Source organism: Podarcis cretensis (genome assembly GCF_951804945.1).
Source record: "Podarcis cretensis genome assembly, chromosome: 2".
NCBI lineage: Eukaryota > Metazoa > Chordata > Lepidosauria > Squamata > Lacertidae > Podarcis > Podarcis cretensis.
The window spans coordinates 50235758-50255228 of NC_137171.1; the positions used below are offsets into that span (position 1 = coordinate 50235758).

General features: G+C 40.5%; 1 protein-coding gene and 1 long non-coding RNA gene across 12 annotated transcripts in view; one reads left to right on the forward strand and one right to left on the reverse strand.

The window, feature by feature from the left end:
* KCNIP1 (potassium voltage-gated channel interacting protein 1) overlaps positions 1-11258 on the forward strand; it is a 575203-nt gene extending 563945 nt beyond the window's left edge. For all 11 annotated transcript variants that reach the window (XM_079964903.1, XM_079964902.1, XM_079964899.1 and 8 more), the window contains 6 exons: positions 3208-3277; positions 4028-4098; positions 4931-5038; positions 7434-7538; positions 7752-7814; positions 10948-11258. In XM_079964903.1, the coding sequence (XP_079821029.1) occupies positions 3208-3277; positions 4028-4098; positions 4931-5038; positions 7434-7538; positions 7752-7814; positions 10948-10995 (465 nt within the window). In that variant the 3' untranslated portion in view covers positions 10996-11258. The remainder of the gene's footprint in view (positions 1-3207; positions 3278-4027; positions 4099-4930; positions 5039-7433; positions 7539-7751; positions 7815-10947) is intronic.
* An 849-nt stretch (positions 11259-12107) lies between these two features.
* LOC307209641 lies at positions 12108-18943 on the reverse strand. Its single transcript, XR_013835683.1, has 2 exons — positions 18775-18943; positions 12108-16899 (listed from the first exon to the last, which is right to left on the reverse strand). It is a non-coding gene; the product is annotated as an uncharacterized lncRNA (long non-coding RNA).
* Between the last annotated feature and the right edge of the window lie 528 nt (positions 18944-19471).

Here is a 19471-nt window from a genome sequence, read left to right on the forward strand (position 1 = left end):
CTATGGAATGATGGAAGAGTACTGGAACACCCTAATTATTTTTTGTGTTTACATTTTTTAAAAAAAGTTATATTAATGCATTGTGTGTTAACCAGACAGAAGATTCATCAAAGTCTTCATAAGCAAGTCTTAAATAGCTATGCAGCCTCCAGTAGAAATCAAACTAAGGGGCATACCTGCTTCGTTTCACAAGAAATAAGCCTGGCAAGTCAGCCATATTAAGTTATTCTCCCCTACTAATGAGGTCTCTTGAGCATTATTGGGTCTTATGAGACAAAATTGTGATCATTTTAGGTACAAATAAATTGGAATTAGCAGATGCATCTGAAAGCAGCCCAGTCACAGAAAGCTGAAACTAGATGATCAATGGCCAGATTGCCTTTTTATACTGTTCCAGAAGGTTTTGTTCAAAATATTGCCAGAGATCATAGTGAACTATAAAAAATGATTTTAAAAATGATGTAGGGAGAACATCAAACATTTTAGTTGTGCATGCATGACAGTGATACTATCATATCAGGAATGTTCTGGACTATGGGATAAATTCAATGTAGTACTATGGCAATTTTTAGCTTGCCATATGGAACAATACCACCTCTCCGCTTTCTGGGGAATCTCCTGACACCACCACCCCGAGTCAATTTTGGGTGCTGCTGCTGCTGCTGGGAGCAGATAGAAGTAAGCCCTGTTGCACTAGCAGAAGTTCTTTCATGGGCTTCTGCTAGTGGGGCTAGTTAGTTGAAACCTGTCCTACATTTCCAACATCCCTGGTCTTCGTCCAGGTGGCCTGGGGCTGATGGAAGTACAAGTCCAAAACATGTGGAGGGTGCCACATTGGCTACTCCTGCGGTAGGGCCTCTAGTGGCAAATATTCCTATAAAGTCTGCTGAACCAGCAAAATCTGGGAGGAGCCAGATCTCTTTAATTTAATTAATCAATTAACCAGATCTAATTAATATTATCGTAACAAGTAAGAATATTAATTAGAACTTGGTAGAACAACTTCAAGCTGCAGACTGTGACAAGATAACAGATCAGCATCTATCTTTGTTCCATAATGGCACATGCACACACATGGTTTCTGGGCTATCAATACAAAGGAAAGATGACTGGGTCACTTAGGCTGCAGCCCTATACTCACTTATCTAGGGCTGAGTCCGATTGAACTACTTCTGATTTTGCTATCAATACTGACATTCTTTTTTCCTGTATCTGAGGGACAAACACATGGGACAGAGTTCCATAATTAACTGAAAGCTTTGGGGGGGCGTGGCCAGTGTGGAAGCCTCTATCCTTGTGGATGGGGGAGGTGTAAGTGACCCGATTCTGACCAGACCTGCAACTGAGGCAAATGATTGTCTCCATATCCATCATGCTAGATCAGGATCAGCCCCTGTGTTGTCTGTCTGTCAAACCACTCCCTCCAACTCTGCATATGTGGGTGGATCTATATGACTAATATTGGGGTTTAATTTCACCCCAGATTCTGAATGGCTAAGTTCCTTTATTTTTATATGTTGGTTCATATATGATGAACCAGTGATGTCACAAAATAAATATTATCTCCTTTTTCTGTTCTGAAAAGCATTTGTTGATTTATTCCGGTTAAGTGTGTCCTTAAGTCTCCCAGGAAAACCAATGGGACTTAATGGTGCTTAGCTTTAGTGGGATTGGGCTCATTGTCTGCTTGTTCAAAAGCCTCTCTTTCACTCCTCAGCGCTTCAATTTTTACTATTGTTATTGTCAGCACTTGTGGTGCCTCCAAGTGAGGGATTAACTTTAATTCTCATTTATTCTTTTCATTCCTTTCTATTTAAGCATCTTTTGCCCTAAAGATATTAAATATCTGAAAGATAAAATGCTGCTTTTGAATGCTGCTCCCTAGATATTCAGGCTTCCAAATGTTCCCTAGATATTCAGGCTTATAATAATAATAAAAGTTTTCTTTGACTGCATTAGAGCTCATTCACCTGGGTGTAGTAGCAATGGAATAAGAATAGTATAAAAGAAATGCAAAGAGAAATGATAAACGAAAATACTCAGGTTTCATTGGTGGTACTGTTGGTTAGGGCAGGACTTTGGAGCAGAAGCCCAGGCCCACTCAGCGGAATAAGCAGAAGTGTAAGCAAGGCTGGCTTACCTCAGTTTAAAGTGCAGTACTATGCATTACCATCTAATGAGGTGGATCCTTGTAAGACCATTAAATCCACATCTAACAATAACATTGAATCAGTGGTTAATTCTGGCATGTATATGTGGTACTTTATCCTGAGTCAGTGAGACTGATTGCATTGTGGCACTGAAAGCCCAGCCATACAGCATTCTCCCTAGCATTCCATCTAGAGAACTGAATAAACTGGGCCGTAGTTAATATTGGCACGCCAATAAGAGAAGAAAAAGCAAGTCACTTTGCTAAATCAGACCAAGTCCCACCTAGTTCAGCATTTTGGTTCTAGCAGCAAGTACAAGAGCATAAAGGTAACAGTAACCACCTGTTGACTGCACCCAGAATCCTGTTAACAGAGGCATGGAGGTAATTTGGGAGACATCAAAATGTACATTCCAGGAGTAGCCAATGTAATGCCCTCCAGATGTTGTTGAACTGCAACTCCCATCACCCTTGACCATTTGCCATGCTGAAAGGAGTTGACGGGAGCTAACATAAGAATGTAATAAAACTAATCTAGTCCAGAGTTCTGTTCTCAGAGTTGTCTGACAATATCTGGAGAGAACTGCATTGGCTACCCCTGGTATAGTCAGACAGCCCAACTTGCCTTGATTCTTGTAGTTTTCATTTGATGGAAATCAAATTGAAGTTTGTTGCCTGAGGTGGGGGGGGGGTCAAACTCACAGCAGTCTCTACAATCTTGTGTTTCATGGACAAATTATTTTTTTTCATCTTCTCCAGATGAAAATCTCCAGATATTTTCATCTGCTCCAGATATGTGCAGTAGAGTGAATTATGTAATGAACCCCCTTCCACTTAATTTTTTAGTGTCTGGTAACCACAAAAGTAATTGCTTATTGATAGAAGGCAGGGGACAGGACTGATTGAAAGTACCACAAGAGATTGCTTGGGTGCTAGCATATATCCTGTACAGAACGTGCGCAGAGGTACAGTATAAGGATATGAATGCTGTGTCTGGGAAGAGGCAGAATTGCAAATGAAATCTTAACTGTTTTTTACTCATTTTTTTTCTCCAACAGGAATGTCCTAGTGGAGCTGTTAATGAAGAGACATTCAAACAGATCTATGCACAGTTTTTCCCACATGGGGGTGAGTGGAGAGCATTCCATCTATGAAGTGTAGCTCAAATTTCAGAAATGATGAGTCACACAAAAATGATGCACAGCAGCTTAAGAAAACTGATCTCCCTATAGAGGGGTTGGAATGCAGGTCTGACAGGCACCTCCAGTACATTAAAGTATTGAACCAAAACTGACTCCACATGTGATTTTAAAATGCTCATGATATGGTTGTTGTATAATTTTGAATATCATTTTGGATACTGTCAGAATAATTGCATGTATGACTGCAGTTTGCATATGCTTATAAAAATAATGTAATTAGAATTAGAAGTGTCTATCTCAGTGATTTTTGGAGAGGATAGTTGTAAAGGGTTTGTGAATAGTTTTGTGAGCCTTGATTGGCTATGGTCAGCCATATGCATTGGAAACATTGTTCGAGTCTCTCTCAAATTGGCTTCATATTCTGTTTAGTGACTGAAACATAAACAAAGAGCCAATTCTGGGTAGATATCTGATCTCTAACTGGCTGGCATTACTTGGGAAATAATGAAATAGTGTGTGGGGGGGGGGAGATAGCAGAAGCAGCAGCAAAGGGAGAAGAGGCTGTGAACAGTAGTGAGCAGGTATGAGAAAGGTAGGATTTAAGAGGTTGGGTGTGTCCCCTCTCAAATCACTACTTTCAAGTTGAAAAATTAACCAGGAGAACATTAAGCTCAGCTGTACATATGCTTATTTAAATTTTTTTAACAATATATCCACTTACTGTGTTTTATTTCAGATGCTAGTATGTACGCCCATTATCTCTTTAATGCATTTGATACAGCACAGAATGGATCTGTGAAATTTGAGGTAACGGAATAATAGTTTGTTCTGATTATTACTGTCTGTCATCTTACTGGACATCATAGTTTCCAAACCTTTTCTTTTCCATGTCTCTGAAGAAAAGTGTTGTAGGCCTGGCAGCTTGTACTTAATGTAACCAACAGAAATTGATTCAGTACATGTTGTCTTCTCATTCTTGATACAGCTCATCCCCATGCAAGCCCCATGGAAGTGAAAAGGTTGGCACCAAAGATAAGGGGTAATACGGTTGAAAGATCCTGGAAGCAAAATTTAGGTTGCTAGGTAGCATGTTGAAAGCCAGAACCTAGAAGGTAGCTTTCTCTATCACAAATTTGTAGTTTCAATGTGTTGATGAGACAGTGTCAGGGAGCAGGTTTTGGATTTGTTAGGCACTGGGGGAAATCTGGGATAAGCTGGGCCTATGCAAAAAGGACAGACTCCACTTGAACCAGAATGAAACCAGACTGTTGGTGCTTAAAATATAAAGGTAGCAGGACAACTTTTAAACATATTGTTGGGGGAAAGCGGACAGGAGCTGAGAAGAGTCCACTTTGGAACAAAACTCTTCCCTGGAATGAAGATGAAGAAAAATGATTAAAATGTATGTGGGGGAGGTATGGAACTAGGCACTGAGACTTGGCTGGTAGGCAGAATCATCAAGTCACATCGCTGTATCCTTAGGATTAATGAAGGGATGGTTAATGGTGTAAATAAATGTTATTGTAGAGAAGGGAATGTTATAATAAGGCAACATATTATAAGACACACACTTCTATACAGAGACTTGGAGAAAACTTTCTGCCCCAATTAAAATATATTTGTATTCTTCTGTCAAAAGGATTTTGTGATGGCACTATCCATTCTGTTGAGAGGAACAGTTCACGAAAAGCTACGATGGACATTTAATCTGTATGACATAAATAAAGATGGCTATATAAACAAGGAGGTGAGTCAGTGGCACCTATTCAGCTTTTTAAAGGAAATGAAAATGGAGGGTTGGAAAATGCTGTTCAGCTGCTCATCTTAAAACATACGTATTTTTCGCTCTATAAGACGCACCAGACCACAAGACACACCTAGTTTTTGGAGGAGGAAAACAAGAAAAAAAATATTCTGAATCTCAGAAGCCAGAACAGCTAGAGGGATTGCTGCGCAGTGAAAGCAGCGATTCCTCTTGCTGTTCTGGCTTCTGGGATAGCTGCGCAGCCTGCATTTGCTCCATAAGACGCACACACATTTCCCCTTACTTTTTAGGAGAGACAAAGTGATTCTTATAGAGCAAAAAATACAGTAATTCAACCTTGGCACGACAGACTGAAAACACCCCAGCCCAGGTCAGCATGCGCTGCCTATTCAACTATTGCTGGCTCTGAGCCAAAGCCAACTCACACTCATACATTTTATTTAAAGGAAAAAATAATTATGAGTTGGCTTTTGATACATGTTAAATAATAGGTATTTGCTATGATTTTATTATTTTTTTAAAAATCTACCTGGACCCTCACCCTAGACCCCAGGAGTTACAACAAATTCAATTATAATATATAACTCTCTAGGTAAAACTGAAGCACTTTAATTTTGGTTGAATCTCAAAGAGAACACATCTATATGACATTAGCAAACTAACAGGAGGAATAAGAAAACAGGAAGTAATGCAATTGTTGGACATACCGTGCCAGAGACAAGACTTTGAGAGAACAAAATGTCTGACTTAGATCTCGCCAACCAGTTTCCTTGGAAGAAGATGAAAACAGGGAACAAGTTCACAACACATTTGTGGCCACAGTAATAATGAGTCTCACAGATAAATTAACAGCACATGGAACACCATATGCCAACTTGGCCATTTTAGTCCTTAACGACTTCGCCAATTTCATGGCAACAACCTCCCTCAATATGTTCAACAAATTACATGAACTAATTATCTCTTTTGAGCCACAAGCTGTGCCAGGAAGTGTTTGTGTAACAGTCTAAGGTTCATAAGGCTTGCTACATACATCAAAGAAGCCAGATACCTTAGTTGAATTTGATCATGGTGGTGAATGAGACATCAGCAATTTGCAAGAGCAGCCTAGAAAATTGTGTTTCCTTTACAAAATCAGTCAAAGCCAGACCCCTCTACTCAAATGCTAGTGTAGATTCTTGCTTAATGTATGTAATATACTGCATTCAAATCGAACTATTCAAGAGATTATCTACCCATCTCTATTTAAACAATAGAAACAAACAATTACAATCAGATTCAGGTAGGTAGTCATGTTGGTCTGACGCAGTCAAAATAAAAAAAAACAAATGGTCCAGTAGCACCTTATAGACCAACTAAGTTTATAAGGTCTACTGGACCATTTTTATTTTTATTTCAATTACAGTGGTGCCCTGCAAGACGAATGCCTCGCAAGACGAAAAACTCGCTAGACGAAAGGGTTTTCCGTTTTTCGAGGTGCTTCGCAAGACAAATTCCCCTATGGGCTTGCTTCGCAAGACGAAAACGTCTTGCGAGTTTGCTTCCTTTTTCTTAAAGCCGTTAATACCCGGGGAATCCGTGCTCCGCAAGACGAAAAATTCGCTAGACGAGAAAACTCACGGAACGAATTAATTTCGTCTTGCGAGGCACCACTGTACAATCGGATTCAAGGAGGTGCACAGTCATGGCCACCACAGTAGCCAATGGTAAAATGTGTGAAGATAATTTGGTAAATTAAGCCAGCTTGTCTTTAGTATTACATTAGAAAAGACTGGTGGAAAAGCACACTTTACAGTCACTAAAAAGTAATGTGTGTATACAAGAAACTGCAGAGATGATAGATAGATAGATAGATAGATAGATAGATAGATAGATAGATAAGCAGTCAGGGAGAGGGGTGTTCATTAGCCTAATTTCACTTTATACAGAGGTCCACAATTGGAAACTACTTTTTTAAAGCTATTGAAACTCTCAGATATATTCACCAGGTCTACCTTGATGTAGAAGCAGATGGCATTTGCAGAGCAAATTTGCTCCCAGGTTAATAATAATAATAATAATAATAATAATAATAATAATCCATAGAATGCATAGCTACCAAGCATAATTTTTTCCTTGAGGGTGATTAAGGAGTAAATGTGGAAAGCTCTGTATTTTAGATTTCAGAATATGTTATATTCATAGGTATTTAGATGTAAAGCACAGCAACACTATTCCTTTGTGTGTGGGCTTTCAAAAAAACCACAGAATAAGGGTGATGCCCACAAACTAGCTGCATTCTCTTTGTTGAAGGTTAATACTAGAAATGTTAGTGAGTCAACTCATTGCCAGAGCCCTCTTTGATGTCTCCCTTGTGCTTTGATTGTCACAATTCCAGGAAATGATGGATATAGTAAAGGCAATTTATGATATGATGGGCAAATACACCTACCCAGTGCTGAAAGATGATGCTCCAAGGCAGCACGTAGAAGTTTTTTTCCAGGTAAATTTCCATTTGTTAGTGCACATATATCTCCCTTATGTTTGAACTCATACCTACTATATTTTCAGTCATTTTGTGTCTGGGCAGTGGAATCTGTTTAAATCTGCAAAACCACATAGATGTATATGAATCCTATCAGTGCTATATTATACTGCACTTTGTAAATGCAGTAGTGCTATGAACTCAAAGAGTTTGTATTTTTCTGTATTGCAGAAAATGGATAAAAATAAGGATGGTGTCGTTACTCTGGATGAGTTTATTGAGTCATGTCAGGAGGTAAGACTTCCTTTCATAGTAAATCTAACCAAGAGATTGTCTCATGCCAGAAAGCTCAGATTTCACTTCACCCAAAAGCTGAGAGCTCCAGGACATCGGGTTTCGATTGGGCCATTATGGCTGAACTTCCTTATGAAGTTCAGGATTCTTTGCTGCACTTCACCACTGGTAGAAAGAACAGGGAAGACACAGTGCACATATTGCATACAATGGGGCTGCACATACAGTTGCAGTTTGGAGGTAAAGGTATTGTGTACATGTGCACAGAGAACGCCATATATCTGTATTATCCGGATATGTCCAAGTCATGTTCTGAACTGTCTGTGCAACTGAGCAATCTTATGCATACTTAGAAAAACGTCTAGTGGGGTTTATCCCCTTGTGGGTGTATTTATTATTTCACACTAAGAGTAGCAAGACTCTCTTACTCATTCTGTAGACCTTCACTTATTGCACACGTTCTCCATGTGTTATGATGATATACAGGTAGAGATTGAGATAGCTATAGCTATATATTTACTAACTTAGAAGTGAGAAACAATTCCCCAAATTTCCATCTCTCTGCTCATCTGAAATCACAATTTCCAGATTCCTGAAAGCAGTAACTGCTGCATTTTAGTTTCTATATGAAGAAAAGACTGCAACCATGGCAAAACTAAAAGTTGGTGGAAGGTTCCAATGCAAGACAAGGCATGACACCTTATAATCTCAAAAATGGAAATGGTGTGAGTGGAATTGCCTCAGCATTCCTGAGGCCTCCTCCACAATTAGCCTGTCCCATGCCTAGAAAGCCCTAAGTGTAACCTGAAACCTGCACAACACTCATGAGATCCTAATATAACTGAGTCTGTAACTGTTTTCTTTCAACATTCTATCTCAACCATTTATGGCTTTTGACACCAGGCTTTACCCACCCTGCACTTCACTGAATTCTTTGCTCAGTGAAGAATTATGCAGAACCTGAAGGCTTGTTCACACACACTGTGACATTTTGATTAGTGCTAGTAAAGAGGTTCTATGGATTTTGAACAGTTCTGTACGGAAGCTACTCATGCAAAGTACAGCAAATCAATCGGAACCCCAGTGTTTGACCCCAAAATGGTTTTAAAATAGGTATACGTTGGAACTAGTGGCAGCTGCCTAGATATCTTCTGTATTGAAGATTGTATTTGTGCAAACTGGGGGTGAACTAGAAAAAGTAGCTTATGTGGTTCTTATGTCTCTGAAATTTTGAAAATATAAGTATTTTTGTAAGCTCAAGATAAACGTGAAATAAATGAACACATGGCTTTAAGAAAGAGGATTAAAATTAGACATCTGGAATACCATCCAGCTCCACTGAAACTAATTGACTTTAGTGGAATATTGATTGCTCCCCTGCTCCCCTGTTCTTTAATTCAACATTACACATAGATGTAATGGGAAGCGCCACAGGGAAGGTAAACTATAGGAGGGCCATATCTCAGTGGCACAGCATCTGCTTTGCATGCAAAAGGTCCCTAGTTCAATCCCCGGCATTTCCAGGTAGACCAGGGAATGTCCACTGCCTAAAACTCTAGAGACCCACTGAGACCCACTCCATACTCTGCAGTTAGTTTGCTTGTGGATTCTATTTTATATTACTATATTGATTGGATATGCATATTTGGATCACCATGGTCACAGTAGGTTAATGTCATTTGGAATAATACAGCATAATAGTATGCTTATTAATTAAGAAGTCTTCAGTAGGAGAGAAGGTACCTCATCTTGGGAAGGGAATGAGAGCAGTCAATCCTAATTGACTCCTTATGTACTAATGAAGTCTCTCACAGGTCAAAGCAAAGTTCTCATGCTGGCATTTGCATCTGCATTGCAGCCCAAGTTGTTTATAGTGTATCACAGTCCAGAAGCAGGGCCTTGAATGAAAAAAAAACCAGATGGCTGGCAGTATATAGCACTGGGCGATATGCAAGTTTGCATAGAAACATGTATAAAATAGGAGAAAATGCATAGCATTCAGAGCTATTTCATATGGAAATTAGTTTTGGCCATAGACACTGGTACATTTGCACTCATTTAAACATGTTTTTATTATTTTCCAGGGACTTAACTATGCATTTACATTACAAGGCCATTTCCATTTTTGTTCCCTCTCACTCTCTCTCTCTCTGGCCTAAACTTCAGTTGAATCCTTGGGGTGGGGAGGCATTCCCAGGTCACCAGAATGGTATTCCACAGTCCCATCTCTCTCCACCCAGGCAAGCAAGGGGCTTTATTACAGTTCAAAAGAACATTCCATCCAAGCCAAAGAACTGCAGTGGTGTGTAGTCAGATGTGTGCCCTAAGGGGAGGTGTTGGCTGGAGAGAATCCTGAGGATCATACAGGGAGGGCTGGAGAGCCATATTTGCTCTCTCTCTCCCCCAACTTGAAGTTCCTCACCCTGGTATATAATATATATTTAAATGTAAAGACAGCAACTTCAAGTCAAGCAATGGCGCAGGTCTATACATAGATTTTAGCTCAACAAACTGATTCATATATATTTACAGTAAGTATATGAAATGGGAAATGGCATTTAGCTTATAGTTTGATGAAATGAACTTGCTTAATTGCAAATGATGATTTACATGATTTGCACAACTATCCCAAATTTGCATAGAATCTCCAGTTGACACTTTAGATTCTATGCAAATTTGGGATACAGTGGTGCCCCACAAGACGAATGCCTCGCAAGACGAAAAACTCGCTAGACGAAAGGGTTTTCCGTTTTTTGAGGTGCTTCGCAAGATGAATTTCCCTATGGGCTTTCTTTGCAAGACGAAAACGTCTTGCGGGTTTGCTTCCTTTTTCTTAAAGCCGTTAATACGCGGGGAATCGGCGCTCCGCAAGACGAAAAAATCGCAAGACGAAGCAACTCACGGAACGAATTAATTTCGTCTTGCGAGGCACCACTGTAGTTGTGCAACCTCAAGGCTTACTGCCTTGATCCACTGCTGCTTGCAGGCCACAACATGGACTCGTCCATAGTCAACTTAAGGTTTATTTATGGATCTTCGGGGGGAAATCCATCTCTACCGGTCCTCCAGCCCCGGCAGAGCTGTTTGTGTATGCAATATAAATATGCATGGTTTATTTTCTCATTGCTTCCAGGATGACAATATCATGAGATCCTTACAGCTTTTTGAAAATGTCATGTAACAGCAGCTGAAGAACAGCATAGGAATCTGAGACTTTATATGTAATGAGACCCTGAAGAAAATGAGACAAGATTTTTCTCCCTGCCACCTTTTTTGATGAAAGCTTTTTACTACTTGGACATACTCAGCGTGCAAGGATTTTATATGCCATCGCAAACTGAGCTGTGTCTCTGAATGAAACAAACTCCATCTCGCCTCCCTCAAGAGACACTGATTAGAATTTATTTCATTTGGAAGCATGCTAATAAAACCTGACCAGAGAGACCTGCTGCTTAAAGCTTAATGAATTATTGAAATTTAAATGATTAAAACAATATTCAAGTTTCTGTTAGCTAATCACAAAAGTTCTGCTGCTTTTGCTCTAGCAAGCTGGATTGCATATGGTACCACAGCATCAATAGCTTGCTATACATCTGTTGTAAGCAGAAACTCTTTTTGTATCATCACAGGACAAACAGTTGTGCTTATATTTTGCTTTGACAGTGAGATATGCGCTAGAAAAACTCATGCTAGTTGGACACAAATCTAACATGGTAAACGGCCAGCAAGATTAATTTAGGTCCTGTCTAGATGATCACTTTGTAGTCCAGAAAAGCAAAGGAAATGCTTCCTGTTCAGAGACAGATACTGCATTTCCCCAGAACTTAAAAAGGCAATAGACTGCTGCTAGGGAAATGATTTATTTTATTGATTTATTGCCCCATTGGCAAAGCTGTTGTAAGCTGGAGGGCTTTCAGCAGTTGGCTGTTTCCTAGTGTCCATGGTATCAATAATAAAAAGTGGTGCAACTCCATCCTCACCACATAGCCATTTGATATTGCAACTCTAACACCAATGTTCTGCCTGCAAAGAGGGCACTCGCTGAGAGCTGGAACTGACTCTTCCTAAGACAAAGCTTGGGGAAGCCTCTTGTCAAGTTTTACCACCAACACCTCCATAGGAAGTCTTCCCACATTGACACAAGGTAGGACTCCAAATCAGCTATTCTGGTGGAGGCTGATAAGTGTTGTAGTCCAAAATATCTGGTGGGCACTGGGTTAGGGAAAGCTGCTTCGGATGAACTTGCTGATGTGGGAAGAAGGTAAAATTCAAGGGTGTGTGCATGGACACGTATTTGCCTTGGAACTTCCAGTTGTTATGTGAGCCCTCCTCCTCCTTCAGGCTGTGTTCTCTTTCCCACGCAATAGGACACAAATTACCCAGCATGGGAATAGTACCAGCAATGCCACTTCTACAACTGCCCACTCCCATTGTACTACAATCCCATATATGGATTGTTTTTTGCTCTACTGCCTCTGGACTGAGATCTGAAGGATTATTTCACAATGCCAAGAACGCAGTTGAGGCGTGCTTGCAGCTGATTGTCTTGACATGCCCAACTCATAACTTACTTCATAACATAACTTCTGTTCTTAAAAACTCATACTTGTGTCCCCTGCCGTCTCTCTGACTGACTCCAGTGAAGTTTCTCATTGTGCATACAAGTGAATGAAATTCCTCATAGTTCATTTGAGTCGAGAGAATCAGATAAAAGCAGAGTTTACTTTTGCAGGCAAAATCTGAAGCATATTCTACAAAATATACTGAGCTTTGATAAGTTTCCCCCATTGCTTTCATCGGTTTGAAAGGTGCACAGTCCAAGGCCAAAGCTTCCATAGCGTTTAAAGGGCTGGAATATTAAAAGTCATACGTTTTTTCACATTCATTCTCCCTAGTGCACACTGCAGTGAAATGTGGGATCAGCAGACAGTGCTGGACATTGTTTTGCACCATACCGATTTAACATGGAATGCTAACAGCCCACCATGTAGTCCCTACCCACCACTCAGGCCCCACTCAGCCCCACTGAAATGAACTGAGATCATGCACAGTTTCCCTGTGCATTGTGCCTAGAGTTTTCAAGCACAAAAGCAAGCACGATGCTCTGTGTGCACTAAAACATGCACCATTTGACCATTTAAAGTAGCTGGAGTCCTGAGCCAATATGAAGCACACACTGATTTCACTGAGGCTGGGAGCACTAGCTAGCAAAACAATGAGGTTGTTTAAGAACAAGATAAAGAGCAGGGGGATTTTGAAGTATTTTAAACCAATTTAATGGTTTTGTTCAAAGCATCTACTTTTAGTGGGGGTGGGGTGGGGTTTGGGGGGTAATCTGAAACTTCTATTGGAAGAAAACGACAATAGTTGTAAAGTAAAATTTTATGGTGACTGTATCAAGATTTTACAGTATTTCCAATTATACACACCATCCATATTACATGTCCCAAATCCAGCTAAAGTTATCTGTGTGGTATAAGGCACAATCTTACGTATATTTTCTTGGGAGTAAGCCCATTGAGTTCCAGTGGAGTTTAGTCCGATATAACGTGTTTAGGATTGCAGCCTAAGGTGACAATCCTGAACAACATGCTTGGAAGTAAATTCTATTGAGACCATTGGACCTTACTTCCAAGTAAAGCTGGTTAAGATTTAAGCCCCGTTGCCTTCAGTATCACTTAGTCATGGCTAACTTTACCTGGACTGGGGTGAGAACAGTTTCTCCATACAACTGTAACCATTTGGTTTGGTAGGAAGTTGCAGTCACTGCCCGTGCCTTCTACAAGCCCAAAGAGTTCCTGCCAGTACATTTAGTACAAGAGGAATACACTCTAGAACATGAGGATATTTTGCTTGGGATAGGATCCAACTGTTTGCTATCATGTATAACCCTAGCTGGGTAGTCAGTACTGAAAGAAATAACAGAAAATTAATCTCCGTAGTTATACAAGAGCTAGTTCTTAATTTAAGTCCCCATGCTAGAAAAATAAGATGCATGTTTTAAATAATTACTAAATTAGTAAATTTAGAGATTAGTGCCAGGACCTTATTTGGCTGCCTGCAAGTGCCATGTGTCCTGATTTGCCACAAGGCCTAGGAACGTTCGTAGCCTAGACAAATTACTGGCTGTGGACAGAAGAAATAAGGAAGGGCAGGGATGTATTGGGTTACACTGCACACACGCTGACCATCAGATTTCCAGGAAAGTGTTACAGATATTTTTTGCAAACAGATTACATGTTGTTGGCAATCAAATATATTTTAAATATGACACCCATAGTTTTATATTTTATAAATCACATTAACTGTAACGCCTAAACTTATATAGAAATCAATATAGCTAGTGTAACTGGATTTGTGATGTGACAGGTTTGTTCACAATAAGATACTGTCCTTTAAACCTTGAAAAACTGGTTTGGAAAACCCAGCCTCCACTGTTCCTTCTTAAGCCTCTGTTGCTTTTCATTCCTTGCTCCCCATTCCTTAAAAGATCCAGTGGTTTGTATTCCAAACCCTGATCCCTGTAAATGTGCAGTATGTACAGAGGCCTGTAGCATCCCTAGTTCAATGGGGAGCTTTGTGTGCAATGTGGTGCTGGTTCCTCTCAAAAAGGCCAGGGCCTTTTTTACAAGCTAAAATCCTGGCAATCAGTCCCCTTGCTTTATCTTCCTTGTCAATTAACCTTTTTTTATTTAAAAAAAAGAACTATGCATGAAACACTGACTGATTTGCCCACTCTCCACTAGTTGGGAGTGATTCATTGTGTTTTCCATTTTATGATGTGGAAGAGACTGTAGGTTTGGAATGTGGGGAAAACTCAAGTTACATCTTCTGAACTGCTTTAATTATTATTTATTATTGTTGCAGGATAAAGTAAATCTCCTGATCCTCTTCTCCCAGGATGGAGACCATGTGGTCACCCCAGATGTTGTTGGACTGCAGCTCCCATAATTCCTGACCATTAGCCATCCTGGCCAGGACTGATAGAAGTTGGAATTCAACAGTATCTGGAGAATCACATGTTTCCATTCCTTCTCTAGTCCAGTTCCCTAGTTCCCTAGTTCCCTATTCTAAAATGGGGTGTACGAATTACCAAAATATCATATAACATCTTTTTATAGCAGGTTTTCCTCAGATGTTTTGAATGGGGGATTTTCTCGCAAACCCAATTTCAGCTTCAGAAAAAGGGCTTTCCTTAGGACCATGGTAGAGAAGGAAAGAGTTTAATCCCCCCCCCCCCCCAATTACCTGCTGCAATCTCAATAGCTCTCTACTTCTCCCAGCTGGTGCTATTTGCATTTCAATAAACTTGTGTGTTACATGCAAAAATGCAAAAGATGTCAAATCTACTTTTGCCCCAAGACCTACTTCTAAACTTACTGTACCTATAAAGCACCCCAGCTAGCTGGCAGCCATTTCACAAGCCGATAAATGCACAGCACCAGCTTGCACAGCTCTCTCTCTTTTTGTGTGTAAAGGTCTGAGGATTGAGAACTAAGGATTGAGGATTTAAAAGAACTAAGAGGGCATCATAGTTTTCCTCTTAAAACTGCTTCTGGGAGACTGACTCTACCTACTTCAGCACCTCCCTCCATGGATCCTCACCTACAACCCAAATTAGGAGTACTGCAATCCCCCAAATTTGAAAATTATACTGATTGAATGATAAAATAAGTCTAAATCTGTAAACAATAGTAGTTCAGCTAAGTCTACACCCACCACACACACACACAATGTAAATTAAAACTTGTGTTATTTGTGCTTACCACCTTCTGAGTCCACTTTAAAGTAGACTACGGTTTGTGGGAGCTCATGACATTATTAGGCTACTTGGAGCACAATGCTATGCATGTTTCCTCAGAATCAGGGCTGTCTTTAGCATATGTGGCGCTGGGATGCAAAAAACTGGGGGGGGGGGGGGGGAAAGGCCAAAGTTGTTGAGTTTTTTGTAGGGGGGCAGCTCAGAGTTGTTGAGCTTTCTTGGGGAGCATGCAACTCTCCCATGCTACTGCGGGAGGAAAGCAATCCCCACAGACGCTTGGGAGGGAAGCTGCGCGCCTTGTGTGAGCAGTGTATGTACGCTGGGTGGGCCTCTCGACGGCCCACCAATCCCAGGCACCCAGTAGGGCAGAGCCAGCCAGCTGCCTCAGTGCCCACAGCAGAAAAGCCTGTGGCACTCTGACGGGCTCTGTGCCGCTCAGCAGCGGCTGGCCTGGCTCTTCAATCCTGGACTCCAAATCTCGGCCACAGACTCTAGGCCTGGCACCCCTGAGAGCCCGGTGCCCGGGTGCCCCGCACCCCTAGCACCTATGGGTAAGCAGGCCCTGCTCAGAATTAAGTCCCATTGTGTTCAGTGGGACATTCTCCTGGGTGAATATGCACAGGATTGCAGTCATTAGTGCATATGCTTTTTCATGCACTGGAACTAATGCTATAAAATGGAAGTTAATGTGTGTATCCAGCAAAAATGAGGACAATGTTGAACTTTTACACAAGCACTAGGAATGAGGCTGTGGTGTCCTTTCCTTTCCCTTCCCTGCAGTGATCAGTCTATTAGCACTACCACAGTGTTTCTTCTGGCTAAAAACTAACCCAACCCAACTCCAAATACAGTATTTTGACAATTAAGTTAATTTGCTCAATTTTGTTAGCTTGTTCAACGTGTTATGCCACAAGGAAGCTCTTGCAAGTCAAAGGGAACTGCCATGTATAGAGGTTACATGTGGCATGGCCACCCAATAGCACAGTGGTTCTGCTCCTGCTCCTCTTGACATCAGTGATAAAAACTCAGTGACTCCAGTAGACTTTTGTGGGACAAAATTGATGGTTCAAATGGAGTAAAAGTCTCCCATCTGCAATTAAGGTTACTAGTGGCCATGGTAGCAGGAACTTACCATGTTGCATTTTTACTTTTTATTTTATTTTAAGGTATACTGTAAAAAGAGACTGAAGCCATTCTCTCCCTTGTTACTATCGCTTAACTGTGATGATGCCAGGGTCCTTAATAATCCAGTCTTGTTTGTTGGCTTGTTTTTCATCTGAACCCTTTTATTGTGTTGAAGAAGGTCTCACCCATGGACTGAACCTGTGAATAGAGCATGCAGCCTGACTATTAAGTAAAGAAAACAGAAAAAAGTATCATTCATGGTAATGCCATTTATTATCAGGAAATGGGCTCATGGGAATGAGTGCAAATCAGCCAAAAGTATGCAGTACACCAGAGGAGAAAAAGCCAGGCATCGGCTTAAAACTATTACTGAACTCCATGTTCAAAAGTGCTTTAAAAAAGCTTAACTTGGTCTGAATCATCCCAATCTTTGCAAACGTTCTGGAGCTCAATAGCCTGATCATTTTTCATAATTGCAATATTCATGGCAATGACTTGATAATAAGAGAAAATACTGTGATAAATTGGTTTTGCATCATCCTGAATTTTACCAGCATTATGTAGAATGTAGTTCTTGGGCTAGGTTTCTAAGTTTTAAAATGTCAATGTTCTCCACTGTACAAATCTGCTCATAACTGTAGTTGTTTCAGCAATGTCCAAAATGTTTGTCTGACCAATAGTTAAGAGTTATTATAATTGTGTCAGAAGTACCTTTTTCCAAATGTTGTTTATATGCATTTAAGGCAGCAGTTCATTAAAAAACCAGAAAAGACAATGATGATGATGATGCAAAAAATAAAAATAAATCAGTGTATCTGCTACGTTGATGTTAAGTTTTCCTGTTACTCATTGCAATCCCATGAGTAACCCTGAATAATGCTGATTGTAAGATTTCACAGGTGATTTACTAAATGTTCAGTTGGAATGACAGATTAATGACATCCCTGAAAGTTTGTCATGCTACAAACAAACAAACAAACAAAAACCATCTCTAACTTGTTGACATAAGAAATGTGATTCATAAGAGTGCAGTGGTGTTACAGCTTTTTCCTTCCATAGCTTTTAAGCACATCAGAAAATTAACAAAATTTCATGGTAAGTAAAGCCATTCTGTTGAAGCAGCAATGCATAGCTTCACTTTCACAAATATTATGATCAAACAGCAATTTGTATAATATTTTGTTGAACATTTTCAAAGATTTCGGTTTTAATAATAAAAAATAATATGTTCATAAGGTGATGCACGTGTCTATTTTTGTGGCTAATCAGGCCTGACTTCGCTTGAAAAATGGGGGCAAGACCACAGCAATCTCTTCTGGGAAACTGGGACTACTCAGATGCTCACTGGGCAAGGATGACACTGCAGGGTTAAGAAAGAATGAACCACAGAATTTAATGCAGTGGAAAGCCTATAAAGCCAAGTAGGCTGGTGTCTTGACTACATGATTCCATAAGAGAGGAGTAGTACTGCTAGAAATCTAAACATGGGTAGTCCTCTTCTGGCTCAACCCTATGCATGTTTGCTCCAAAGCAAGTGTCAAAGTGTTCAGCAGGAATTATTTCATGGTTAAATGTGCTCATGATTGCTTCCAGGCAGAGGAATCTTAACTGCTGATCATGGGGAGAAGGGAGAATACAGCTCCATGGAGCCTTGCACTACACCTACTGAAAGTGCAACAGGGTACACACTATCATGGCAGCATTTCCCGCCAGTAGCAGCCAGCAAGCACAAGGCTGGAGCAGGATCAGCAATGGATCTGCCAGATCTAATGCCAGTTCATTTCCTGGTGAGGGGCCCATTCCAGACCCCTCTGCTATGCTAGTTGAGAGCTGGTGCAGCAAATAATAAGAATTAACGGCCTACAAACCTTCTGCCCTGGCCAAGAGCAGCTGATGGGGCTACAGATTTGGTGGGGTACCTGCTGCTCGGTCCCTTCCTCACTTTTGAATTGCTGCCTTATTACTCTCTTCAGGCACCTAAGTGCTCACTACATCCCTTAGAAATTTCATTCCACCTTTTGTGGCATTGCTGTTACTGAAGCACCCAGCCTCTTTTGTTATCCTGAGTAATACCCTTCAGTATCTTGACTCCCAAAGCATCACTTTTCAGGCAGCTGTATAAAAGCAAGGGTCTTCCACATACAACAGAGAAAATGATCAGTAGTATACTGATCTTCTATTGGAAGTGGGCTCATCTTCATTGCCTATGAGATGGAAGGACACCAGATATTTCTAATTTATCTCTAGACAATGTGAGAACGCCTTTGCATATGGTAAAGACATCCCCACCCCATCAGTGCCCCCTTGGTGTGTACACAAACCGAAACAAATCTAACACTAATGAACCCCTACTGGTGTGAACAGCTATGGGGAGCAAGGGAGGTGTGAATTAGAAATGACTTAAGGACTCTGGTTGATGTGAAGCTATTTTAAGAAACAATGCATCGAACAGTACTATTTTATAGGAAAATATGGGATTCCTATGCATTTTTTATTACCTCATATAAACATGGATTATAAACCCATCACTGGAAATTCAATGAGTGCACAGTAAATGGGAGTGTGGACACAGCTTTAGCCATAGCTGCCACCTAAGCGACTGTAGGTAATGACAGATGAAGCACCCAAAATTGCACACCCTGTATCTAAAGAGGGAGTGCAGCCCTACCCAATCCAGGCTGTATGCTTAATCCTTTGTTATCCCTCCAAAAAACTCATTACTTCAATCTTGGCTGAATTAGTTTTTGTCTTCCCTGCCTGCATTCTGTCC